Source organism: Phacochoerus africanus, chromosome 15 (assembly GCF_016906955.1).
Source record: "Phacochoerus africanus isolate WHEZ1 chromosome 15, ROS_Pafr_v1, whole genome shotgun sequence".
Taxonomy (NCBI): domain Eukaryota; kingdom Metazoa; phylum Chordata; class Mammalia; order Artiodactyla; family Suidae; genus Phacochoerus; species Phacochoerus africanus.
Window position 1 is genome coordinate 49,985,535 of NC_062558.1, and position 23,212 is coordinate 50,008,746.

Below are 23,212 nucleotides of genomic sequence, written 5' to 3' on the forward strand. Positions count from 1 at the left end.
GATTTGAAGCCTAAAAACCACAGATACAACGAAACAGAGTACAGATACAACGAAGCAGAGTACTGGGGGCGGGGAGCGGAGGGCGGGTAGTCTGTTGGGAGGTGAACGGACAGGGGAGGGAACAACAGAATTTAAGAGCCTGGAAGAGGGTTCCTGACAACCGGCTGGGACTGAGATGTTACGCTCTTGGGAGCTAAGCATTTTAGGGAAGGGTTTCCCTGGTTCAGATTTATAGGTGCATGAGTCCAGGAAGTATGATTTAAATAAGAATGAATGTTAGGAGTTCCCTGGTGGCTCAGCGGTTTAAGAATCTGACCTTGTCTGGAGTTCCCGTCGTGGCGCAGTGGTTAACGAATCCGACTAGGAACCATGAGGTTGCGGGTTTGGTCCCTGCCCTTGCTCAGTGGGTTAACGATCCAGCGTTGCCATGAGCTGTGGTGTAGGCCGCAGACGCGGCTCGAATCACGCGTTGCTGTGGCTCTGGCGTAGGCTGGCAGCTACAGCTCCGATTCGACCCCTAGCCTGGGAACCTCCATATGCCGCAGGAGCGGCCCAAGAAATGGCAAAAAGACAAAAAAAAAAAAAAGAAGAAGAAGAAGAATCTGACCTTGTCACTGCTGTGGCTTGGGTTTAATCCCTGATCCAGAGAACTTCCACAAGCTGTGAGCCTGGCCCAAAAAAAAAAAAAAAAAAAGGATGAATCTTACGCCTTTCTCTTTGACTTTGTTTAAAGACGGTAAAATCATGCTGAAGAACTCAATTCAGTACAGTAAAGCTTTAATGATATGCCAGGAGGTACAAAAATAATTGAGTCACCAAGCTTGATTTTGAAAGGAGTGTAACCTGGGCAGGGGTCAGGAGCTGTAAATAGAGAGTAATAGAGAGTAAGCAAATGGTTTAGAAGTTTCATGGATGACTTGCAGCCTTGGACGCAGCTCCCACCCCCTGAAAGATGCTCTGAAGTAAAACAATTGAAAAAAAGATGCAGGAGTTCCTGTTGTGGTGAAGCGGAAACGAGTCCAACTAGGAACCATAAGGTTGTGGGTTTGATCCCTGGCCTTGCTCAGTGAGTTAAGGATCTGGCATTGCCGTGAGTTGAGGTATAGGTCACAGACACAGCTTGGGTCTTGTGTGGCTGTGGCTGTGGCGCCAACTGGACCCCTAGCCCGGGAACCTCCATATGCTGTGAGTGCAGCCCTAAAAAGCAAAAAAAAAAAAAAAAATTTTTAATTTAAAAAGAAAAAAAGAGATAAAGGTGGTCCAAGCAGCAGGAAGCTGTGTGGCAAGGGTTTAGAGTTAAGAGTGCAGGCCATGCAGGAACATCATGCAGTCTGGTGTTAAGCAGCAAAGCTCAGGAGCACAGTGGGGAGAGATAGGGCCAAGCTGGTGGAGGGGCCAGTCACTACAGTGATGAAAGATTGAGGTGGGAAGACCAGACTGGCCCTGGCAAGGGTTAGGCCTGAATCCCTCCTTGGGCACTTCAACCATTCATTTACATTCAACCCACAAACATTCCCCATGTCCCTTTGAGAAGCGGGACATTCATGTTGGCAGGAACAAGTGCAGAAACAGGAAGGGAAGCCAGGGGCAGGAACTCGGCATTGGTTAGGTACAAGACAGCAGGCACAGGTGCATTCCTTTGGAAATGCACCTGGACTGCATAGACTAAAAATCTGTTTGGTATTTCATTGGTGCACAGGATGATGAAAGCTTTAACTGTGTAGGGAAACATAGCGCCCACAAATGTCTGAGATTTAAACTCAGCATCAAACATCTGGAAGGAAACTGATGGAATTTCCGTTGTGGTTCATTGGAAACCAACCGGACTAGTATCCATGAGGGATGTGGGTTCATTCCTTGGCCCCACTCGGTTAAGGATCTGGCATTATTTTGAGCTGCAGCATAGGTCGCAGATGCAGCTGAGATCCTGAGGTGCTATGGCTATGATGTAGGCAGACAACTGCAGCTCCAATTTGACCCCTAGTCTGGGAACTTCCATATGCAACAGATATGGAAAAAAAAGACCAAAAAAAAAAAAAATAACCAAACCTGCAAGGAAACTGAGGAGGCTTCTTTCAGGCTTCCCCCACCCCACCTGTATATCCTCTGAAATGCCAAAGCAGGATTTGGTCTTTAGATAAGGGGGTGGGATCTTACTCATTCTGTTTCTAAAGACAGCCATTTCCCGGTTTGCCATCCTGGGCCATGGATTTCACAGGGCACACAGTAACAGAATTATCAGCAAGATTCACGGGACATGGAGTTTGGCAGGGTCCTGGGAAGGTCCCTGAAGCCCAGCCCCACTGCTCCCCTCCCAGGCACAGCAGTCCATGGGCAGTGAACTATCAATCCTGAGGATAGGAGTTCCCATTGTGGCGTAGGGGAAACAAATCCGACTAGGAACCACAAGGTTGCAGGTTTGATCCCTGGCCTTGCTCAGTGGGTTAACGATCCGACATTGCCATGAGCTGTGGTGTAGGTCACAGATGCGGCTCGGCGTTGCTGTGGCTGTGGTGTAGGCTGGCAGCTGTAGCTCCGATTAGACCCCTAGCCTAGGAACCTCCATATGCCACATGTGCGGCCCTAAAAAAAAAATAAATAAAGACATTAAGAAAAAAAGACTGAGGATCAGAACATCTGGTCAGCATAGTCTGCAGGAAAGCCCAGGCTAGACCAGCTGCCAGCCCCTCCCCACTAACCTGAACATGGGCATGGAGCAGGCTGAGCCCTGCAGACCTCAGATTTGAGCAGCCAATGTATAAGACAGAAACACCCCACCTCCCATGTTCCCTAAGGTTCCCCACCTGATAAACTATCCTTGCTGCCCAGGGTGGCCCAGAATGCTGGGGAAGAGTAAAGGGAGGCAGAGAGATCATGTCTGAGAGACAAAAGCTTTTTTCGTTTATTTGTCAGGTGAGGTCACAGGCATGTCTGGACGTGGGGGTGCCAGAGGCTGGCATCCATCAGACCCTCACCCTGCCAGGAGACCTCTCTGGAAGGGGCTGCCAGCTCTCAGATGTCCTGGATGCCCTCCATGCCAATCACAAAAAAGTCATGATTGTCCCATTCTTGCCAATCTGCCAGGGCTCCAAAGGAAGAAAGCGGATAATTATCCTTCAGGAGACAGAAAAAGATGTCATCAACTCCATGGCAAATGCTTCATTTCAAGACCTCTCACCAGGCACTCCCACCAAGGGCTCCCAGGCCAGCCTGCCCTAGGCCACCGGGCACTTGGAAAGCTTGCCTCACCCTAGTAATACTCTCCCCTCAACCCTGGATGTAGGCATGTTAGGGGCAGCACATCATCACCCACCCAGGACATTAAACAGAGCAGCCTCTGTGGCCACTATTTGCTCAGCTTGTGGGTTCAGAGGGGGGCCCTCTCTTTCAAACTGCAGGCTCCCTGGGGGCAATGTGCAGTGTACCAGCCAGCTGTTTTCTCAAAGCCTAGCTCAAGAAAGCCAGGCTCAGGACAATACCTGCCCCAGGATGTCTGCGGAGTGAGTGACTATGAAGTGATAGGAAGTTCCTTGTAAAGAAACAGGATACTTGGGATAGCCTGGAGCCAGGGAGGTATATGTGACAACCTCAGTTTTCCCATCTGTAAATAGGCATAATGGAGATATCCACTTCATGAGGATGACATGTCCACATGCGGGGTATAGAGAGGGCAACAAAATATCTAAGGATCATGAATGTAAATTACCTACAGAGTATTGGGCACATGGCAAATTACATGTTAACATTGTTGGAATTATTATTCCCCACCCCCCCAGTCCGAGGACCAGGTCTGAGTATCCCCCGGAAGTGACCATTCTTCACCAGCCTTTCTGGGCCAGCAAAGGCTCCATTCTGGAAGGTTTTCAACCTTCTCCTGCGCTTAGTTTCTCATAGGCATGGACTTGGCTCAAGGATATTTTTCACCCAGGAAGAAGCTTTAACCATGCCACAGAATCCCAGATTTGGGAGCTGTACGGGCTTCCAGGGGATTTTCTAATCTGTGCCTCCATCTACAGAAGAGGAGGCTACAAACCAGAGCCTCACTTCCAGGCTTGTCTGGGTCCCCAGCTGACATTCCCAGGTCTCCAGACATTCAGGCCAATGCTCTTTCCACTACTCCATGGCACCTCATGTGGGACCTGGTTGGGCCATAGGCCCAAAGATCACACCCTCAGGACATGGGTATGTCCTGACCAGCTTTGGGAAATTCTAGGAAATTACTCCTATTTTTTTCCTAAGACATGGAGAAGCCTGAAGGCAGATATAAGTGTTTATGGTTTTGTCAGGGTAATAACATCCTACTGTGCCAAGTGCCAAGTCAGGTACAGTGTACTGCCATCCATGCAGTGCCCCCAGGGAGCCGTTAAAGAAAAGCCTTCCCACTTCACAGATGGAAGCCCTGAGGTCCAAAAGGCCACACCCTGCCCAGGTTCACTGGGACTACTGCAGAGCCAGGCACCCATACAATTCTACTCCCACTCTCAAGGTGGGCCCACCACCAGCGCCCTGAGGCACCAAGCCTCTCTCTCGGCAGGGTAAGGAATTTATTTTTTTCCCCAGCCTTAGGAGGAGCCCTGAGGTCGGATCCCTGGCCTCAGTAGTGCGCAACAGTCCCAAGAGTCCTCTCCAGCTCCTACGCACCGGTCCTGGGCCAGGTCTAGCTCCTTAGTAAGGAACTCGAAGAAGCGGGCGCTGTGGACGCGGTTCTCCTCAGCTGTGCCCACCACACCGATGGAGGAGACGAGCAGCTGCGCGGCAGGCTCTGCTGAGCCGTTCAGCGCCATGACCAGGCCGGGCCGCACCGTCACGTTCACGCGCTGCGGGGACACATAAGTTTCGCCTGAGACCGGTACAGACCGGGATCGTGTGGAGGACCGGGGAGTGCGGCGGCCGCGCGGGATCAGCGTTGGGGCACGTCGGGGTCACGACTGGGCAAGGCGACACAGAGCAAAGGTGGGGATGAGGCCGTGGGTCATGGAGAGCCAGAGGTCAGAGCTTGGCGGGCGGCGGACGAGCGCGAAAGAGTCGGGGTCGCGGTGGAGAGGCCAGACGCGGACAGAGCTCTACCTCGGTCGCCAACCGCCTCCCGCCCCCTGCTTCCTAGCCCATGCTCACGTCCTCAGGCTTGCCCAGGATGGAGGCGGTGGCCGCGCAGAGCCTCTTCTCCAGTCCTGCGGGCACGCGGTCGGCGGGCAAGTTCGTGTCCAGCTCTACGAACGGCATGTCTGGCGCGAAGGCGCGCGAACGTTGGCGAGGGAGAAAGGACCTGCCGAGTCCAGATTGGTGTTCCTGAGGGTCGGGCCACAAGGCGCAGGGGCGGAGCACCGCGGAAAACCGCCACTCATTGGCTGGGCGGGCACACAGCCCTCCGCTGGGCTGTCTAGACCACACCCCCGGCCTCAGCAGCCAACCTCTGCAAGCGCTAGCGCTGATTTCCGGAAGTGTTGTACCCCGGCCGACACCGTGTAACCCCATCCCCAAAGGGACATTGGCCGGGCCCGGCCCCGCCCATGCGTCAGGCTCCGCCCACTCCCCGGGCGCTGTAGCTGCAACCTGTTTCCCGTGGTCTTCTGCTTTTTAACCAGTATTTAGATGGCTAAATACCCCCCAAACATGGACAACCGTAGGAGCCTTCCCCAGGCTCCATCCTAATAACCTTACAACGTTACAGAGGCTTAACATTTTTTTGAATGAGTTACCTCTATGTCAGTCAGGCAACTTCGCGTTCTGTGTGGGAATCTACACCGGTCTAGATCAGGAGACCTGGTGGCAGGTGTGGGCTCCAGTGGGGCGGGCAGAGAACCTCGGGCTAACTGCATCCCTACCTGGCCCTTACATACATCTGCCTTTGTGCCCCTTCGTGCCTGAGGCAACCTTGCCTCACTGTGAAGGACCACCCACCAGGGGGGCAAGAGCCAGGTCCCAACTGAATTACCAGCAATGTTTATAGGACTTTATAGTTTTACAAGTGAAGTAAAAGGTGTTATTTAAAAAGTGAAAGGAGTTCCCGTCGTGACTCAGTGGTTAACGAATCCAACTCGGAACCATGAGGTTGCTGGTTCGATCCCTGGCCTTGCTCAGTGGTTTTTGCCGTAAGCTGTGGTGTAGGTAGCAGACGCGGCTGATTCCGCGTTGCTGTGGCTCTGGTGAAGGCTGGCGGCTATAGCTCCGATTCGACCTGGGAACCTCCATATGCCGCGGGAGCGGCCCAAGAAATGGCAAAAGTAAGTAAATAAACAAATAAATAAATAAATAAAGTGGAAGACGAGACTAAACATGGTACTCATCAGCGTTGCAAAGTTGTTTGAATTGTAAATGAAAAATGAAATTGTGTACATGTATATGAACAATTTCAGTTATACATCTGAAATTCTATGTAAGGGTGCATATTTAAGGAGCCTCCAGAGTTCCCTTGTGCAACAGGTTAAGGATTCAGCATTGTCAATACAATGGTTCAAATTGCTGCTATGGCATGGGTCCAGTCCTTGGTCTAGGAACTTCCACATGCTGTGGGTGCAGCCAAAAAAATTTAAAAAAGTAAAAAGAAAAGAACTTCCATAGGAGGCAGGCAGGCTGAGGCTCTGTCTGTCCATGACCCTATCTCCTTAGCAGTTTATTAGATGATTCAGATATCTAGGACACAAGACAGGTAGATTATGACCATCCTGAGGGTCAAGTGTCAAGTCTGGGACCCAGAATGGGGCATGGAGAAGACAGTGGTTGGGTTACAAGTAGGCACAGGAGAGCAAAGCATCTCCATAGCACCTGGGGGTCAGGAAGTAGCCTGAGACTTCCCTCCCTGAAAGGAGGTTCAAGAACCAGCCCTGTACCTGACTTGGCCTAGGGCAAGCAAGGTCAAGGATTCTCCCCACAGAAGGATGTGGTAACAAATACCAAAAGACCAGGAGGAGGACCAGATAAAAAAGGTAAGGAGGGGCCTGTAAACCAAGGAAATAGCCTGAGCCAAGGCCAGGAGGCCCAGGGGGAAGCTGGGAGCTGGGGATTGAAGTGGGAAGCAGGAAAATGACTGGCTACTGTGGGAAAATGGGGGGGGGGCAACACCTCAAATGCAAAGGTCATGGTTCAGGGACTTACCTTTTGTCCTTCAGTCTCAGACCAGTGAGGCACCAGGGAAAGTTTCAAATAGGAGAAGGTCAGGGTCAAAGTTGTGTTTACTAAAGCTCTTTCCATTGGTCATGAGGAAATCAGCATGCAAGCGGTAAAGGCAAAGTTAGCAAACAGACAGGAGGAGGAATCCTGGCCAGGTGTGTGGAGGGCACTGGGGACCAGACTCTGCCTGGGGTGTCTTGCTCACCACCAGGGTGGGAAGAGGGCAGCAATTCTGGTGGCTCTGCAGGCCCAGCCCACACTCAGTGCAGGAGAGGCTGCACTAAGGGCTTCAGCTTCTCCTTTATGGCCTTATCAGCTGGAGGCAAGTCCTTGGCCTTCATGATGGCCGCATGGGCCTCCTGGAAGAGGTCCTCCCCCACTTCGGCTTCCACACGCTGGCGCCACGCAGCCAGCTTCGGCCGGCTCTTGAAGAGGTCGCAGCCAGCGCTGACAGGCTGTGGGGAAGAGGGAGAGCCAGCTGGAGGGATGGGGCCCAGTGAGGCACAAGACAGCATGACCTGGCTTAGGGATCCTATGGGTGGATCTTCCCTCCTCTGCCACACATGTCACAGGCTAGGTGGTCTCTTCTAGGAAACACTGGGAAGCTCCTCAATATCTGTGCAGGGTGGGGTTTTTAAGCACCGCCCCCCCACACACCTTTTTTTGCTGCCTCCGCAGCATGTGGAAGTTCCCCAGCCAGGGATCAAACCCACGCCACAGCAGCAACCCAAGCCGTTGCAGTGACAATGCCAAATCCTTAACCCGCTGTGCCACAGGAAACTCCTTAAGCCCCTTTTGCCAGATGAAGAAGGACACTGAGACTCAGAGAGGAAAGTGACCCACCTAGGGCCCCCCAGACAGAAAAGGCTAGTACAGGATACCCCACAGCCCCACAGGCCATCCCACCCCAGAGCCCTCACATGCATCAGCTCTGTGATAGCCACCAAGTCAGCCAAGGAGATGTGGGGCCCAGCCAGGAAGTCCTGGTCCTTCAGGAACTTGTCCTCCAACAGCTGCAGACACCTGTCCAGCTTGGCCAGAGTAGATGCCAATGTCTCAGGGGGCACCGGTTGGCCCAGGAACACAGGTAACAGCATCTGGTAGGTGGGCCAGCAGAGAGAGGGCTCAGGGTCTGCCCAAGGCCTGTCCTGGCTCCTGCTCTCATCCATCTATCAGACCTTTGGGTTCCTCCTCGCTCCCATCCACTTCTTTCCACCCACAGCCACCACTAGTCCCAGCCTCATCTCTTACTCAGACACTGACGGCCTCCAGCTCTCCCTGGGTCCTCATAACCGGCAGCCAGGGGGAGCCTTCTGCAATCCCAGTCTGCCCATATCTTCTCCCTGCACAAAGCCTTCCATGGCTCCCCCGTGCCATCACCACAAAGGCCTCAACACAAGGTAGCAGCCATCCTCTCCCACCCCACACCAGGCTTCTCAAACAGTGCATGCAAATCTCCCAAGGATGTATGTAGTTCAAGTGTACATTTCTAGTCAGTACACCTGGGAGGAGCCAGAGACTCTGCATTTCCAAGCTCCCAGGTGATACACTCCTGGTCCATGGACCACAGTTTGAGTAGTTAAGGTCTATATTCACTGGCCTCAATTTGCCTCCATTCTGCCCTCGAGTGCACCAAGCTTCCTCCACCACCAGAGCTTTGAAAGCTAGGGAAATCTTCTTTATGCCAAATGGGCCACGAGAACAGTGGTTCCACACCTGTGGCAGGGCCTGGGCAGACCCGCTTATAAACCCTCACACACAGGGCACCTGCCATGTGTGGGGCACTCCACACTTTTCAAAATCTTCTGCACATTTGATAAGTAAAAATGGTATCTGCATAGCATTTTAATGGGTATTTACTTGATTTTTACTCAAGTTAAATGTGTTTTCAGGAGTCCCCATTGTGGCCCAGCAGAAACGAATCTGACTAGTATCCATGAGGATTCAGGTTCGATCCCTGGCCTTGCTCAGTGGGTTAAGGATCCGGCGTGGCCATGAGCAGTGGTGTAGGTCGCAGATGCATCTTGGATCCAGTGTTGCTGTGGCTGTGGTGTAGGTCAGTAGCTGTAGATCTGATTCAACCCCTAGCCTAGGAACTTCCATGTGCCGCAGGTGCGGCCCTAAAAAGTAAAAAATAAAAAAATAAGAATGTTACTTTCGAACATATCTTTGCCAGGATCTTTCCCAGTTTTTTGCTTGTTTTAAGTTTAATTATTTTTTTCCTTACACAAGTTTCACTGTGTAAAAGTGATTCGTCTTTAAGTATCCCACTGTTATTACATGTATATATGCTTGCATACTCAGAAATCTGATCAATATCTATTGAAATATCTCATTTCTTCCTAGTTTGAATTTTTTCCTTAACACCTCCCCACCTGGAAAGTATATGTGTAGCAAAATGGGAGTTTGATTCTTTTCTCTCCTCAAAGACAGTATTCCCAGGCAGGCAGGCAGGTGCAAAAGGACACAGGATTCAAGTAATCAAGGCCCACTGGGGGAGTCATTCCCTGGCTCTGTGCCTTGGTTTCCCCTCTAGGAAACAAGCCCATTGGAATAGAGCATCTCTGGCACTTTAGAATTTGGTACTCTCAGGTCTCAGGTCTCAGGTCTGAACAGAATGTTTTCGACAGAAAGCACTAATCCCCAAGCATCCTGAGAGTACTTCTGCCCCTCGGCTCACCTTCTGCCACATGGTCCGGATGCAGCTAGTCTGCAGGTCTGTGTGCTGCCAGGACAGGTACTCGTCCACCCGGGCTCGGGTCTGCAGGTCCTGAGGGTACCAGTGGTTGGGCGTCTCATACTTGCGGCTCAGATACAGCAGGATGGCCACACTGGGGGACATGATGGGTGAAGGGGACATGGCCCAGTCACTTTTCAGCCACCCCACAGGGGCCAAGCCTGGGGTGAGGCAGAACCCTTCTCCTCACATGTCTTTCCCAGCTCCTATTATCTCCATGGTGCAGAGTAGGAATGTGAGGCTCAGAGAGGTTAAGTGACTGCCCAGGGTCACACAGCTCTATCATCTGAACTAAGGGTACAAAATATCATGGGGTTTCAGAAAGTGAAGGGTGTGCTTAGAGAAGGAAGGGGCACCCAACATGGGTCCCAAAGAATGAGAGTCACTCTAATACCACTCCCCAACATATCCGAAGCACCGACAGCACCAGGGAATTCCCACTGTGGCTCAGCAGGTTAAGCATCCAACAGTAACCATGAAGATGTGGGTTCAGTCCCTGACCTTGCTCATCAGGTTAACGATCTAGCATTACTGCAAGCTGTGTTGTAGGTTGCAGCTGTGGCTTGGGTCTGCATGGCTATGGCATGGGCCCAAAGCCACAGCTCCAATTGGACCCCTATCCTGGGAACTTCCATATGCCGCAGGTATGGGCCTAAAAAGAAAAAAGACAGCACCAGGAGCAAGACCAGGAGCCCCTCCCAGCCCTGGGCACCTCTGCCCACTTCAACCCACTCTCCACCCTCAGGCTGGCACAGGTGCTCGGGCCACAAAAGCCACAATCCAAGCCATCAACAGTGGACACACAGCTAACTAGCCCCACAGGCCCTGTAGCAGCCCAGGGACCTATTACCTCTCAGCCAAGGTGAAGTCCCCGTCCTTCAAAGCTGGCACCTTCCTCAGGGGATTCACTTGGGCAAAGTCATCACTGAAGTGCTGGCCTGAGAGACAGTCCAGAGAGGCAGGTGGCAAGGCCTCTGTCCACTCCCGCCCCAATGTCCAGGCACCAACTTTCTGAGGCCTCAGGGAAGAGGGGGCCACTCTGCTGGTCACCAGATCACACACATTGAGCCCACTGGAGACCCACCCTTCTTGTGTCCACCCCTCTTGGAACCTGCACCAAGGAGCATCTCAGCTTGGGTTTAGGGGGAGGGTAACTCCCTACAACTGAAATCCACGCCCAGCCCCAGCCAACTCTGTCCTTAGCCAGACGCTCCAGCCTCCCCCCTGGACTCTGGGCTTGTCCCCTGCAATCCACCTCTCTATGCTGACTGAGTGATGTGGACACACTCTGGGGCTCCAGCCATACCTGCTCACAGCCCTCGGCACACCTCACTGTGGCTGCAACACCTGCCCTATACAGCCGCTCAACCTCCAGGAGCTCAGCTCCTCTTTCTTTCTTGTGCCAAACCTTCAAGGCCTCTCCCCCATGGGAGTTCCCAGGTTGGACTCACTGCATACCTGCCCAGCCTGGGGCCAGAGCACCCCAGTTAATGTGTGTGGAGTCAGAGGGCTTCAAGCGGAGCCAGACTCCAGCCTAGCCATGGGACCACCTGTGGGCCTCTGCCCTTTAACAGAGTGGACAGAACCCACCCCTACCCATTCTCCCTCCAGAAACTGCCCCTCAGGGCGCGAAAAGGCCAAGCAAGGTGGCACCATAGCATCTGGCAGCCCAGGCTGGGGCACCAAGGGCAGAAATCAGGCAGGCTCAGCCAAGCAGGGGTCTCCCTCCCAGGGTTTGAGGGGCTCTGAATCCAGGGTTTGTTCTACTGTCCACTTACAGCCCTGCCCTCTCCGCCGGATTCTGTATAAGTGGAGGCCCAGGCAGGAGCAAAGAGGAGACTGGATGCAGGTGGGACAACCTTCTTCTGCACGCAGAAGCAGCACTGAGATGGGGGCAATGCTTCTCCTGGGAATGATGAGGCCGTTTCGTTGTTTCCTCCAAGCCCTGGTGTGGAGGTACTCACGCCCTCACTCCACTTCCCTCCGCTTCTCCACGTCCCGACACCCCCATTGCTCTCTTCCTGCTCTGCTTCCTCTTAACCTGTATTTTCGGAACGGTCGGTATTCACTAGGCTCTGAAAATTCACAACTAATAGGCGACGCCACGGTTGCCGACTGGAGTCTGTCTCCTCCAGTCGGTCTGCAAGGGCCCCCATGACCGTGAGACACCGGGCGTCCGTATGCACAGAGGGGCCCAGCCCCCGGGGCCCGCCGGCGGGACCCACCTTTGAGCAGGTCCACGGTGCGCAGCTCGAAGGGGATGCCGTTCTTCTTGGCGAAAATGTAGACGGCGCAGCAGGGCTGGGACAGCAGGTCCAGGTAGAGCTCCAAGACCATGGCGGTGGCAGGGTTCGAGGTCAGGGCGGGAGTGGGGCCTGGGGTTGGGATGAGGAAAAGGGCTGGGGACAGAAACGGTCGGCCTGGCCTCGGAGCCAGCAGCCGCGTGAAGCCGGGGACCGAGCCCAGTCACGCCCTCCCCGCCCATTGGACGGCGCCGGAGAACTTTGGGCCAATCGTTTGCGGGCCTGCTCTTCCTGCTTCCCTTCCCAGGGCCACAGTCAGGGTCCCTTTCTTCGTGGGGAGGGAGCCCGGAGAGACAGATTCTGACCCTGTATCTCGCTGCCAGGTCAATGCCCTTCCCTGGATCTGAGTGAACCTGAATCAAATGGGGAGGGGAAATGGTATGAAAGGCAGGATTATACCCCAGCGAGCTGCCACTCCCCAGTCCCTGGGGTCATATTCTTTACATTCTCCATTAATCCCTCGGCAAGCAGAAGCCCCATGGAGCCCAACTAGAGGTTTGCAGGGGAGTGTGGAACCTCCCTACTTCCTTTGCAGGGCCAAAGCCCTCCTATTGCAAGTCTGGGGCTGCTGTGGTCTGTGGTCTGTGGCTATGATGCCCTCATTCTCCAAGAGAGCCTCCTGGATGAAAAACCCTGTCCCTAAACCCATGATTCAGAGAAGGCCTCTTGGCAAGAGGGTGAGTTACTGGAAAACTTGAGAGTAGCTTTGTCTTCTTGGGCCCCATGCCCCTAGTTTAAGGAAGAACCTTCCCTTCTCCAGGAGAGAGTCTTCCTGGCCTAGTGCTGCAGCCCTCTGGGCTCATGGGATCATGATCAGCTCCCCAGTTCACCCCCTTCAGTGGACTACCCTCCTCCACAAGTCACCTTTGGCTGGATGCCTGCAATATCCAATCACCCAACTTCCTCCCTGGCCACCCTCCAGTCCAACCCCAACAAACACCCAAAATGTTATTCTAAAATGCAATCTGAGCACTCTGTTCCTGTTCATAGTTTGCAGCACCTGGGCGAGGCATTTAAGGCCCCGCATGACCAAGTCCTAACCAGGAGAGCTGTTGTTTGGGTCCCCATTCCTCAGGACAGGTGCAGGATTCCTGATTTACAGTACTTGGGCCAAAGAGCCACGTCCTGGGTGACTAGCCCAGCAAAATGATCATCAGCATGCCTATAGCCAGCTCCTGAGGAAGCCCACCACCCCCTGATGTCCCTTTGAAAACTCAACAGCTAGGGGGCATTTGTTAATATCACTCATGGCAATCATTAGAGGAAAGCTGATCCATAGGACCTAGGGAGGCAGGGGTCTTTCAGATAGAGGCCAAGGACAAGGTCAGGACATAAGACAGGTCAAATAAATCATACATCAGAGTCAAAAGCAGAGGCTCAAGCTAAGCTCAGGTTTATTTTCCAAATTGAAAACAAAATGCAGTGATTAAAGGAGAGAAGGTCTGGGTGTGCCATTCTCATTGTGCTTTTCAGGCAGCTGTGGAAGATGAGAGGAGGTGGGGAGGGTGGACCTGGCCCTGGGAGCAGAGGTGCAGTGAGACTCAGGCAAGTCACTGAGTCTCCCTCCCGTGGACACTGGAAATCCAGGGCAGAGCAGGGGGGAGGCTCCCGGCTCACTGGATCATGGCCAGCACCTTTGGTAGCAGCTTCTGCTTTAGGGTGGGGTCTACAGGCTGAGAGTCCTTGGCCTTCAGAATGACCTCATGGGCCTCCTGGAAGAGGACCTCCCTGACTGCCGCCTCCACACGCTGGCACCATGCAGCCAGCTTGGGTCTGCCTTCAAAGACCTGGCAGCCAGCCCCCACAGGCTGTAGGGAGAGCAAGGACAGGATGGGGGTGGATGCGGGCGGATGGGGGAGGCCAAGGGTGGCAAAGAACCTTGGTCAAACTCCCCTACCTGGTTTGGAAGCCACAGCACTACAGAAGGTGTCTACACATAAGCACAGTTGTACGGCCAGGTGAGGCAGTGTGAGCAGGACTTGCGCAGCCACCCAGGGCTCCCTGCCCCACTGCCCCCTCCCCCCCACCCCCACCCATAGCACTCACGTGCATCAGCTCAGTGATGGCTACCAGGTCAGCCAGAGAGATGTGGGGCCCAGCCAGAAAAGCCTTGCTCTGGAGAAACTTGTCCTCAAGCACCTGCAGGGTCACATCCAACTCTGCCAGTGTGGTCCCCAGTGTCTCAGGAGAGACTAGCTCCCCCATGAAAACAGGGAGCATCACCTGGTGGGTGGGCAGGCAAAGTGGGGGGTCAGGGGCCAGCCCGGCCTCCCTGCCCTTGGCGCTGCTTCCTGGGTCCATGCATTTTTTTTCCCACAGCCTGGCTGGGCCTACAGGGAAAAGATTCCTTTGCCCAGAACTATGCCTGCTTCCATGACCTGAGCCTTGGGTATCTGTCAGGAGGACTCACACCCCTCTGAGAATGACTCAAAGGGGACCTAAACGATGTGTCATACTGTGGGGGGAGGGGCTGGCTTGGGAACTATTTTTTTTTTTTTTTTAGGCCCACAAGTGTGGCATATGGAAGTTCCCAGGCTAGGGGTCGAATTGGAGCTGCAGACGTCAGCCTATGCCACAGCCACAACCAAACCGGATTTGAGCTGCATCTGCGACCTATAGCATAGCTCATGGCAATGCCAGATCCTTAACCCACTGAGCAAGGCCAGGAATTGAACCCAAGTCCTTATGGATCCTAGCTGGGTTCATTTCTGCTGAGCCACAATGGGAATTCCAGGAACTATCTACTTTTTAAGCTCCTTGCCCTGGAATATAAAATCAGTACTATATACAGTATAATTAAGAGGATGGGCTTTTAAGGTGTCAATTCTGTCACGTATACACTGTGTGAAGTAGAATAAAACACTCAACCCCTCTGAGCCTCTATTTCCTCATCTATGATATGGGAATAATAGTATGTGACTCCTCTCAAAAATGGAAAAGTGAGGCCCAGAGAGGGACAGCCAGCTGCCCAAGATGACACAGCCAAGAAAAGACTAAGCCAGGGTGGAACTGACACCTTCTGATCCAGTCAGCTGCCAGGAACTAGGGAGGAAAGCCAGGAGAGAGTGGCACTCAGGATTCTAGGAGGAGGGCATCTGGGGTAAGGCCATCAACAGCCCTAGGTTCGGAGTTCCTGTTGTGGCACAGTGGAGGAGAATCCGACTAAGAACCATGAGGTTGTGGATTTGATCCCTGGCCTGGCTCAGTGGATTAAGGATCTGGTGTTGCCGTGAGATGTGGTGTAGGTCGCAGACGCGGCTCAGGTTCCAAGTTGCTGCTGCTATGGCATAGGCTGGCAGCCGTAGCTCTGATTTGATCCCTAGCCTGGGAACCTCCATATGCTGTGAGTACAGCCCTAAAAAGCAAAAAAAAAAAAAAAAAAAAAAAAAAGCAAAGAAAGAGGAAATGTGACCCATAACAAGAAGGGAACCAAGAGAAACAAACCCACAGAGAACTGAAGTGTTGAAATTAGCTGACAAAGTAACTATTATAAATACATTAAAGAATTTAGAAGAAAAGATGGACCAAACAGGTGAACAGATAGTGAATTTCAGCAGAGAAATGGAAACTGTAAAAAAAAGAACCAAATGGAACTTCCAGAAGAGAAAAATACATATCTCAACTAAAGAATGTATTAGATGTGCTTAACAGCAGCTTGGGCAAACAGAAGAAAGGATTAGGAAGTCAAAGTCAGGTCAACAGAAGCCATTCAAACTGAAAAGAATGTGATAGTGCCCTAGCCCTTTTGGGGGAAAGGCCCTCACTATCCCCGCCTTAGGGAGGGGGCACCTTACCTTATGCCACAGGGCCCGGAGGCAGTTTCTCCGCAGAGTCGTGTGCTGCCAGGCCAGGTACTCATCCACTTGGGCACAGGCCTGTAGGTCTTGAGGGTACCAGTGGTCAGGGACCTTATACTTGCGGGTCAGGTAGAGCAGGATGGCCACGCTGTGGAGGAGGGGAGGGTGTGATGGATGCAGGAAAGCTCCTGTACAAAGGCCCTTCTTTAATCTTCCTGATGGTGTGCCAGGTGTCTGCTCAGTTTCCAGATAAGGAAACCAGGCTCAGAACAGGAAAGGGATTTGCCCAGGACACACAGCCTTTGATGGCAGAGCTGAGAGTCTAAGGTTAATACCCAAGCTCATCCTATCACCAGGCAAAATCCCATGGCAGACTGTTCTGCCAAGTGTTCTGAGACAGTTTCTGATGGGAAGACCAAAGAGAGATGGCATCAAAGCCAAGCCATAAGGAAGCTTGGTTCTGTGCAGTCTGTATCAACTCTCATTTGACACTCATCACCCAACATTCAGCCACCCTGCACTACCCCCCTCCCCCGATGGCCTGATGGTTCAGAAAGGCTTTGCTGTCATCCCTTTGTGTCCCCACAGCACCTGCTGGAGACACTGCCGTGCTGGAGGTCATATTCCAGCAGGACAGACAAGACTCCAGCAGCTCTCTTCCTGCCCTGGCTGAGGAGGGCTGCCACAGTGTTGGGACAGGGATGGACCTGGAAGGGCACTGAACATGGGAATTTGGGACCATGGAAAGGCCATCAGGAACTTGGGGTACCCTATGGGCTGGGAACCCCTTCAAAAGAGCAGAAAGCTCTGTGTCAGCCAGTGGCCTGTGTTCTCCATTGGGAATCCTGCACCTGACCCCAGCTCACTTGTCTGTGCAAGATATGCTGCAGCTTATTTTGCTCTCAGCTAATTGTTCAAGTGACCTCTGAGCAGGGCTGCTGGATTCTGGGGGCCATACCCCCCCAAGGCAGGGGGAAGAGACAAGAGAAATGCAGAGGTTGCACACTGCCCCCGGCACATACCCAAGGGCAGCCAATACTGGGTGACATGAAACTCGGGACAGAAGAAGGCAGCGGGAAGATGGTCCAAGGAATTGTTTGGGGTATGTTCACCTCAGGTCTCCAGAGCTGAGTTCTAAAGCTCCAGGTTCCCCTTGTGGTGGGAGGAGTGACTTCAGTGATGAAGGGGGCAGAACTGGGAAAAGAGTTGGCCTTCCCTAAAGAGACTTCCACTTCTTGGGACTGTTGTCTGGTGGTCTTCCAGTGAGTAGGTGCCACCCAGGAAAGCGGCACCCCAGAGATGGAGCCACCGGGTAGTGAGGACACCCCTAGGGCAGCTCAACACCAATTTGGTCAGACAACTGCCCTGGGGGATGAAGCAGACATATCCTGCCCCATCCCCCTCCCCAGCCTCCCACCAAAACCCACAGGATTGGTACAGTTGTGAAACAGATGCTTGCTTTGCCAACCATCTCTGTGAACTAGAACTGTGGACAAGCCACGGATCCAGCTCTGACTCTGTGGGATGTTAAGCAAAGGGCTTTTCACCTCTGAGGACTTTAGTTTTTTGTCTATAACATAGACAGCTAGGACGAGATGGTTCCAGAGAGGTCTGGTAACCCTGGGGCTCTGCTTACCTCTCCGTCAAGATGAAATCCCTGTCCTTCAAGGCAGGCACCTTCTGCAGGGGGTTCACCTGGGCAAAGGCACAGCTGAGGTGTTGGCCTGCAGAAAGCCCACCGTGGTGGATGGTGGGAGGAAAACGCCAAGCCCTACATGCTCCCCCCTCCTTTCTCCCCCAACCTCAAACTCCAATTTTGTGGCTTCTCTCCATCCCTGGCTGCTCTCCAGTGTGGGAAAGGCAGATGGGGGCCACTGTGAGAGGCTGTTCTGCCAGGGGGTACAAAAGAGACCTTGCTACACTTTGCCAAGTCCCAGTGGGCATGACCTTCCCCCAAATAAAACAGAGCTCAAGGAACTCCAAGGACCTGTCTTTGCCCAGCCCTCACAGATACCCCACCCACCGCCTTTCTTTTTTTTCTTTTTCTTTTTCTTTTTTTTTTTTTTTTTGGCTTTTTAGGGCCACACCTTCGGCATATGGAAGTTCCCAGGCTAGGGGTTGAATGGGAGCTGCAGCTGCCGACTACACCAGAGTCAACACAGGATCCAAGCCGTGTCTGTGACAGACCCATCTCCTTTCCATCAGCGCTAGCATCATGAGCTCACTGCGGGGTGTCCCCAGCTGAGCGGGCAGGGAGGCTGGTGACCTGAGTGGACTCTGTCTTCCTACGGTGTCCCTCTCCCTGTGGACTCTAAGGTAGGGTCACCAAATAGAGACACATGGCCTTTTCCTGCTATCTAACTTGCAAACCAACTTACACCAGGTCCTCTTTGTCCCCTTGCTCACCTTGTTCTAAGCACAGGGGACAGAGCTGGTCCCATGTTTAGGCTCTGCAGTCTTGTCCCACCACAGTCCCGGAAAGGTGCAGTCCAGAGTCCCCCAGTCATTGCTCTGAGCTCATGAGTGATTTATGCTCCTTCAGATGCAGCCCAAGGGAAGCTTCTGAAGGGCACTTAAGTATCACTGCTGCCCTGCTCCACAGCCTCTAGCAGCTCCCCATTCCTGGAGGATCAGAGAAGTTCCTACCTCCTTAACCCTTCAACCGCAGTCACACCCTCTCTCCTCCCTTTTCCCTCCGTTCAGACTGTTCCTTCATCAGGGACCCTCCCCTCCTCCTGGTGAAACACCCCTCCCACTGCACCCTCTATTTGACAGCATGACTAGAACATCACTTTGTCCCCATGCCCTCTCCCTGACCCCACACTCTGCAGAGGTAACCCCTGGTCAGGACAAGTGGGCAGTCCCCAGAGGAGGCTGGGGAGAGAGGGCCAGAGGAGGCTCAGGCGGAGGGCTAGGCTGGCCCAAAGGCACAATGGCTGGCGAGGCCCGCAATGGTGGGGGTGCTGGGTGGGAAGCTCAGCCAAGCAGATTTTCAGTACTTGTGCATCCTCAGCAACAAGAGGCTTCTACTTTCCTTATCCCCAGCCGCCCTAACATGCCAGCTGTGCCCTTGGGGCCCTGGGGACCTGCCAGGGAAACAAACACTCCAGTGCAGGGTGCAGCAAGCCCTGCAGTCCCCCTCGGGCATCCAGCACTCACTGTGGGACACCTCATCCCAGCAGGAATAAGAGGTTGAGGACGAGGGAAGTGAGGGCAAAGCAGAGTAGGAGGAAGGGCAGAGGGGGATTCAGTGCAGCCCTCGCCAGAGCAGAGAGCAGGGCTGGGAAGTCCTGGCAGCTCCTGCTGTTGCAGAACTTCAGCAGTTGGGGGTCACAAAGGCAGGACTCGCTCGACACGTAGTCCCTTAAACCTCTCTCCTTTTGCCTCCATCTCTCTCCCGGGGCCCCCATCTCCTCCTTTCCTCATGCCCCTCTCCCCACCTCAGCTGAGGTGATGCCTCGGCTGAGCCCCGCGTCCACTCCACCGGACCAAATAGAGCTTGGGGGCTCCCCGAATCTCCGATCTCCCGGGTGACCCCAGGAAAGGGATGTTTCGGGGAGGAGTCCACTTAAGCGCTGTCTGGCCTTCCCGGTCCCTCCCCCATGTCTCGGTCCCCCAAACCTGGGCAGGACTCACCTTTGCGCAGGTCCGCGGTGCGCAGCTCGAAGGGGATGCCGTTCTTCTTGGCGAAGATGTAGATGGCGCGGCAGGGCTGGGACAGCAGGTCCAGGTAGAGCTCCAGGCCCATGGCGGGGTGGACCGGCCTTACAAGGCAGTGGACTCGGACGGACGCCGCCAGAAGACCAGCGGCCCTCCCCACCGCCGCCCCCGCCCCCTCGCCGTTCCCCCATTGGCCTTGGCCTCCCACTTGGGTCCAATCGCCTGCGCCCAGAGGGCCTGCGGGCTGGGCGGGGCCTGGATGGTGCCCCTGCCGGCGGGGAGGCGGGATGCTCAGAAGGCCCGTGGTCCAGGCTCGTCTCACAGGGCATAATGTCCCCAAGGCTTGTGCCTGTTGTAGCGTGTGTCACAAGTTCCTATTGTCCCTCTTTTATGGATGAGGAAACGGAGGCCCAAAGCGATGGTAGGCCGGGAAACTTTGGCTCCAGCGTCCGTGCTCTTGGCCCCACGCTTCAGAGGCCGTGGTGCTTGCAAGCGACAAAGCCTCAGGGCTTACTTTCAGCGCTTCAGGCTAACTCACTTGCCCCAGTGCACGCCAGGAATTTACAGCTAGTCTTGCCGCGCCCAGCACAGCGCCTCAACCACATTCCCTGGGTTTCTTTGTCCCCTTCTCTGGGCCTCTGTTTCTCCATCTTTAAAATGATGGGGGAGATCCAGCTAGTCCACTTCTGGGCATATATCCAAAGAAAATGAAAACAGAATCTCAAAGACATATCTGTAATTCCATATTCACTGCAGCGTTTTTCTCAATAGCCGAGATATGTAAACAACTTAAGTATCTGTTAAGGGGTGAATGGATAATGAAAATTTGGAGACTATACCACACACACACACACACACACACACACACACACACGCAGGAATATTTATTCAGCCTTAAAAAAGTAGGAAACTTGGGGTTCCTGTAGTGGCGCAGGGGAAATGAATCCAACTAGGAACCATGGTGTTGTGGATTCCACCCCCGGCCTGGCTCAGTGGGCTAAGGATCTGGCGTTGCTGTGAGCCATGGTGTAGGTTGCAGACCTAGCTCAGATCCTGCATTGCTGTGGCTGTGACCTAGGTCAGCACCTCAGCTCTGATAGGACTCCTAGCCTGGGAACCTCCATATGCTGTAAGAGCGGCCCTAATTAAATAAAAAAATAAAAAAAAAATGGAAACGTCACTTTCCACAACATGGATGAACCTGAAGGTAATTATGCTAAATAAAATAAGCCAGACACAGAAAGACAAATACTGCATGATCTCACTCACGTGTGCAATCTTAAAAAGTGCAACTTCTGGAGTTCCCGTTGTGGCTCAGCAGTAACAAACCCAACAAGAATCCATGAGGATGCAGGTTTGATCCCTGGCCTTGCTCAGTGGGTTAAGGATCCGGCGTTGCTGTGAGCTGTGGTGTAGGTCCCAGACAAGGGTCGGATCTTACTTTGCTGTGGCTGTGGCTAGAGGCCGGCCACAGTGTAGATTCGACCCCTAGCCTGGGAACTAACATATGCCGTGGATGCACCCCCCCCCCAAAAAAAAGTGGAACTGGTAGAAGTAGAGAGCTGAACATTGGTTACCAGGAGCTGGGGGGAGAGGGAAATGGGGAGATGTTGGTCAAAGAGTATAAAGTTTTGGATCCCCAAGATAAATAAGGTGTGAACATTTAATGCACAGCATGATAACTGTTGTTAACAGTACTGTGCCATATACTTGAAATCTGCTGAGTGGTCCTTAATTCTTCTCAGCAACAACAACAAATTTGATAACTGTCTTTTGAAAGAAAAATGCACACCCTGAATGATATAAGTTTTATCTAGGGTTTTGCTGAGAACTATAGCCTGGGAAACAGCCTCTCAGCTCTGAGGAACTGGGCCAAAGAAGTAAGGGGGAAGGGTAGTTTGTATGTGTTTTTCTTAGCAATCCATGCAGTCAAACAGACATCTTGGTAAAAGATTACAGCTGGTCACAAAGAATAGCTATCTCAAGTTAATGAGTTTACTATCCTGTGGATTCAATCTGCTAGTAGTTCATTAAGGATTTTTGCTGCTGTATTATAAGGGATCTTGCTGGACAGTTTTATTTTATTTTTGTGATATCTTTTCTTGCCTTTGGTATCAGGGTAATGTTGGCTTCATGGAATGAGTTGGGGACTCTTTCCTCCTGCCCTATTTTTTGTAAGAGTTAGTTTGTGAAGGCTTGGAGTTAATTCTTTAAGCATTTGGTAGAATTCACCAATGAGAGCATCTGGTCCTTAGGCTTTCCTTTGTAGAAAGTGTTTTTATTACTATTTCCAACTCTTTGTCATAGGTCTATTCAAATTTTCTATTCCTGAGTTTGTTTTGGTAAATAGGTGTATCTAAGAATTTTCCCATTTTATCTAGTTTATCTCATTTGTTCACATAGATAGTCTTTCCTTATAATATTTCCTATTTCAAAAAGATCAGTAGTGATGTGTCCCCTTTCATTCCTGACCTGAGCAATTGAAGTCCTTTTTTTCTTGGTCATTTTAGCTAGAGAGTTGTCAATTTTGTTGTTAATCTTTTCAAAAATCCAATTTTTGGTTTCGATGATCTTCTCTATTGTTTTTCTATTCTCTTATTTCATGTATCTCCACTCTAATCTTTTTGTTGTTGTTGACGTCTTTTTTTTTCTTTTCTTTTCTTTCTTTTTTTTTTTTTTTTTAGGGCTGCACCCGCAGCAAGCATATGGAAGTTCCCAGGCTAGGGGATGAATTGGAACTGCAGCTGCTGGCCTACATCACAGCCACAGCAACACGGGATCTGAGTTGCATCTGTGAACTACACCACAGCTCACAGCTCAACCCACTGAGCGAGGCTAGGGATTGAACCCACATCCTCATGGATATTAGTCTGATTCATTAACGCTGAGCCATGACGGGAAGTCCTCCACTCTAATCTTTATTATTTCCTTTCCTCTACTGGTGTTGTGTTTTGTTTGCTCTTATTTTTCTATTTCCCTAGGGTGAAAGTTAGGTTCTTTTTTCTTCTTTCTTTTTTTTTTTTGGCCACTCCACAGCATATGGAATTCCTGGGCCAGGGATCACAACCAAGCCACAGTCGAAACTTAAGCCTCAGCTGCAGCAACATGGGATCCTGACCCCATTGTGCTGGGCCAGGGATCGAATCTGCATTCTAGGAGCTCCAAAGATGCCTCTGATTCCATTGCACCACAGCAGAAACTCTGGAAGCCAGGTTCCTGGTTTGAGCTCTGAATGTATTCACAGCTACCAGTTTCCCTCTTAGCACAGCTTCTCCCATGTCCCACAAGTTTGGGTGTTTGTTTTCATTTGTCTGAGTACTTTCTAAGTTCCCTTGTGATTTCCTCTTTGACTCATTGGTTGTGTAAACATATATCATTTAATTTCTAGATATCTCATTTTCTAGTGTTCCGTTTGTTATAGCTTTCTCATTTCTGAATCCCATTGTGTTCAGAGAACACATACTGTATGATTTCAATTGGCTGAAATGTATTGGTTTTATTTTATGGCCTCATTTGGGGTCTATGCTGGCGAACACTGCCCATTCACTTGGGAAGGGTGTATACTCTGTGGGCAGTGGAGTGCTCTGTGTATACCTGGTGGACTG

At 52.2% G+C, this 23,212-nt stretch overlaps 3 protein-coding genes across 6 annotated transcripts; all 3 read right to left on the reverse strand.

The window, feature by feature from the left end:
• Positions 1–2,877: 2,877 nt before the first annotated feature.
• LOC125116566 (D-dopachrome decarboxylase) lies at positions 2,878–5,307 on the reverse strand. Its single transcript, XM_047761896.1, has 3 exons — positions 5,116–5,307; positions 4,642–4,817; positions 2,878–3,114 (listed from the first exon to the last, which is right to left on the reverse strand). The coding sequence occupies exons 1-3, from the start codon at positions 5,221–5,223 to the stop codon at positions 3,042–3,044; spliced, it is 357 nt and encodes a 118-aa protein (XP_047617852.1). The 5' UTR covers positions 5,224–5,307; the 3' UTR covers positions 2,878–3,041.
• Positions 5,308–7,154: 1,847 nt separating this feature from the next.
• LOC125115980 (glutathione S-transferase theta-3-like) lies at positions 7,155–16,007 on the reverse strand. Of its 3 annotated transcripts, none has more exons than XM_047760815.1 (6): positions 15,945–16,007; positions 12,073–12,222; positions 10,698–10,785; positions 9,791–9,941; positions 8,031–8,207; positions 7,155–7,565 (listed from the first exon to the last, which is right to left on the reverse strand). In XM_047760815.1, the coding sequence occupies exons 2-6, from the start codon at positions 12,182–12,184 to the stop codon at positions 7,371–7,373; spliced, it is 723 nt and encodes a 240-aa protein (XP_047616771.1). In that variant the 5' UTR covers positions 12,185–12,222; positions 15,945–16,007; the 3' UTR covers positions 7,155–7,370. The 3 variants fall into 3 exon arrangements, with proteins under 3 accessions (XP_047616771.1, XP_047616772.1, XP_047616773.1); XM_047760816.1 differs by lacking the exon at positions 15,945–16,007 and adding an exon at positions 14,197–14,308; XM_047760817.1 differs by lacking the exons at positions 10,698–10,785; positions 12,073–12,222; positions 15,945–16,007 and adding an exon at positions 8,362–8,453 and having other exon boundaries at positions 9,791–9,830.
• On the reverse strand, positions 13,528–19,773 carry LOC125115979 (glutathione S-transferase theta-1). Of its 2 annotated transcripts, XM_047760813.1 has the most exons (5): positions 19,584–19,773; positions 17,584–17,671; positions 15,945–16,095; positions 14,197–14,373; positions 13,528–13,958 (listed from the first exon to the last, which is right to left on the reverse strand). In XM_047760813.1, exons 1-5 carry the CDS (start codon positions 19,693–19,695, stop codon positions 13,764–13,766), a joined length of 723 nt encoding a protein of 240 aa, XP_047616769.1. In that variant the 5' UTR covers positions 19,696–19,773; the 3' UTR covers positions 13,528–13,763. The 2 variants fall into 2 exon arrangements, with proteins under 2 accessions (XP_047616769.1, XP_047616770.1); XM_047760814.1 differs by lacking the exons at positions 14,197–14,373; positions 15,945–16,095 and having other exon boundaries at positions 13,841–13,958.
• Between the last annotated feature and the right edge of the window lie 3,439 nt (positions 19,774–23,212).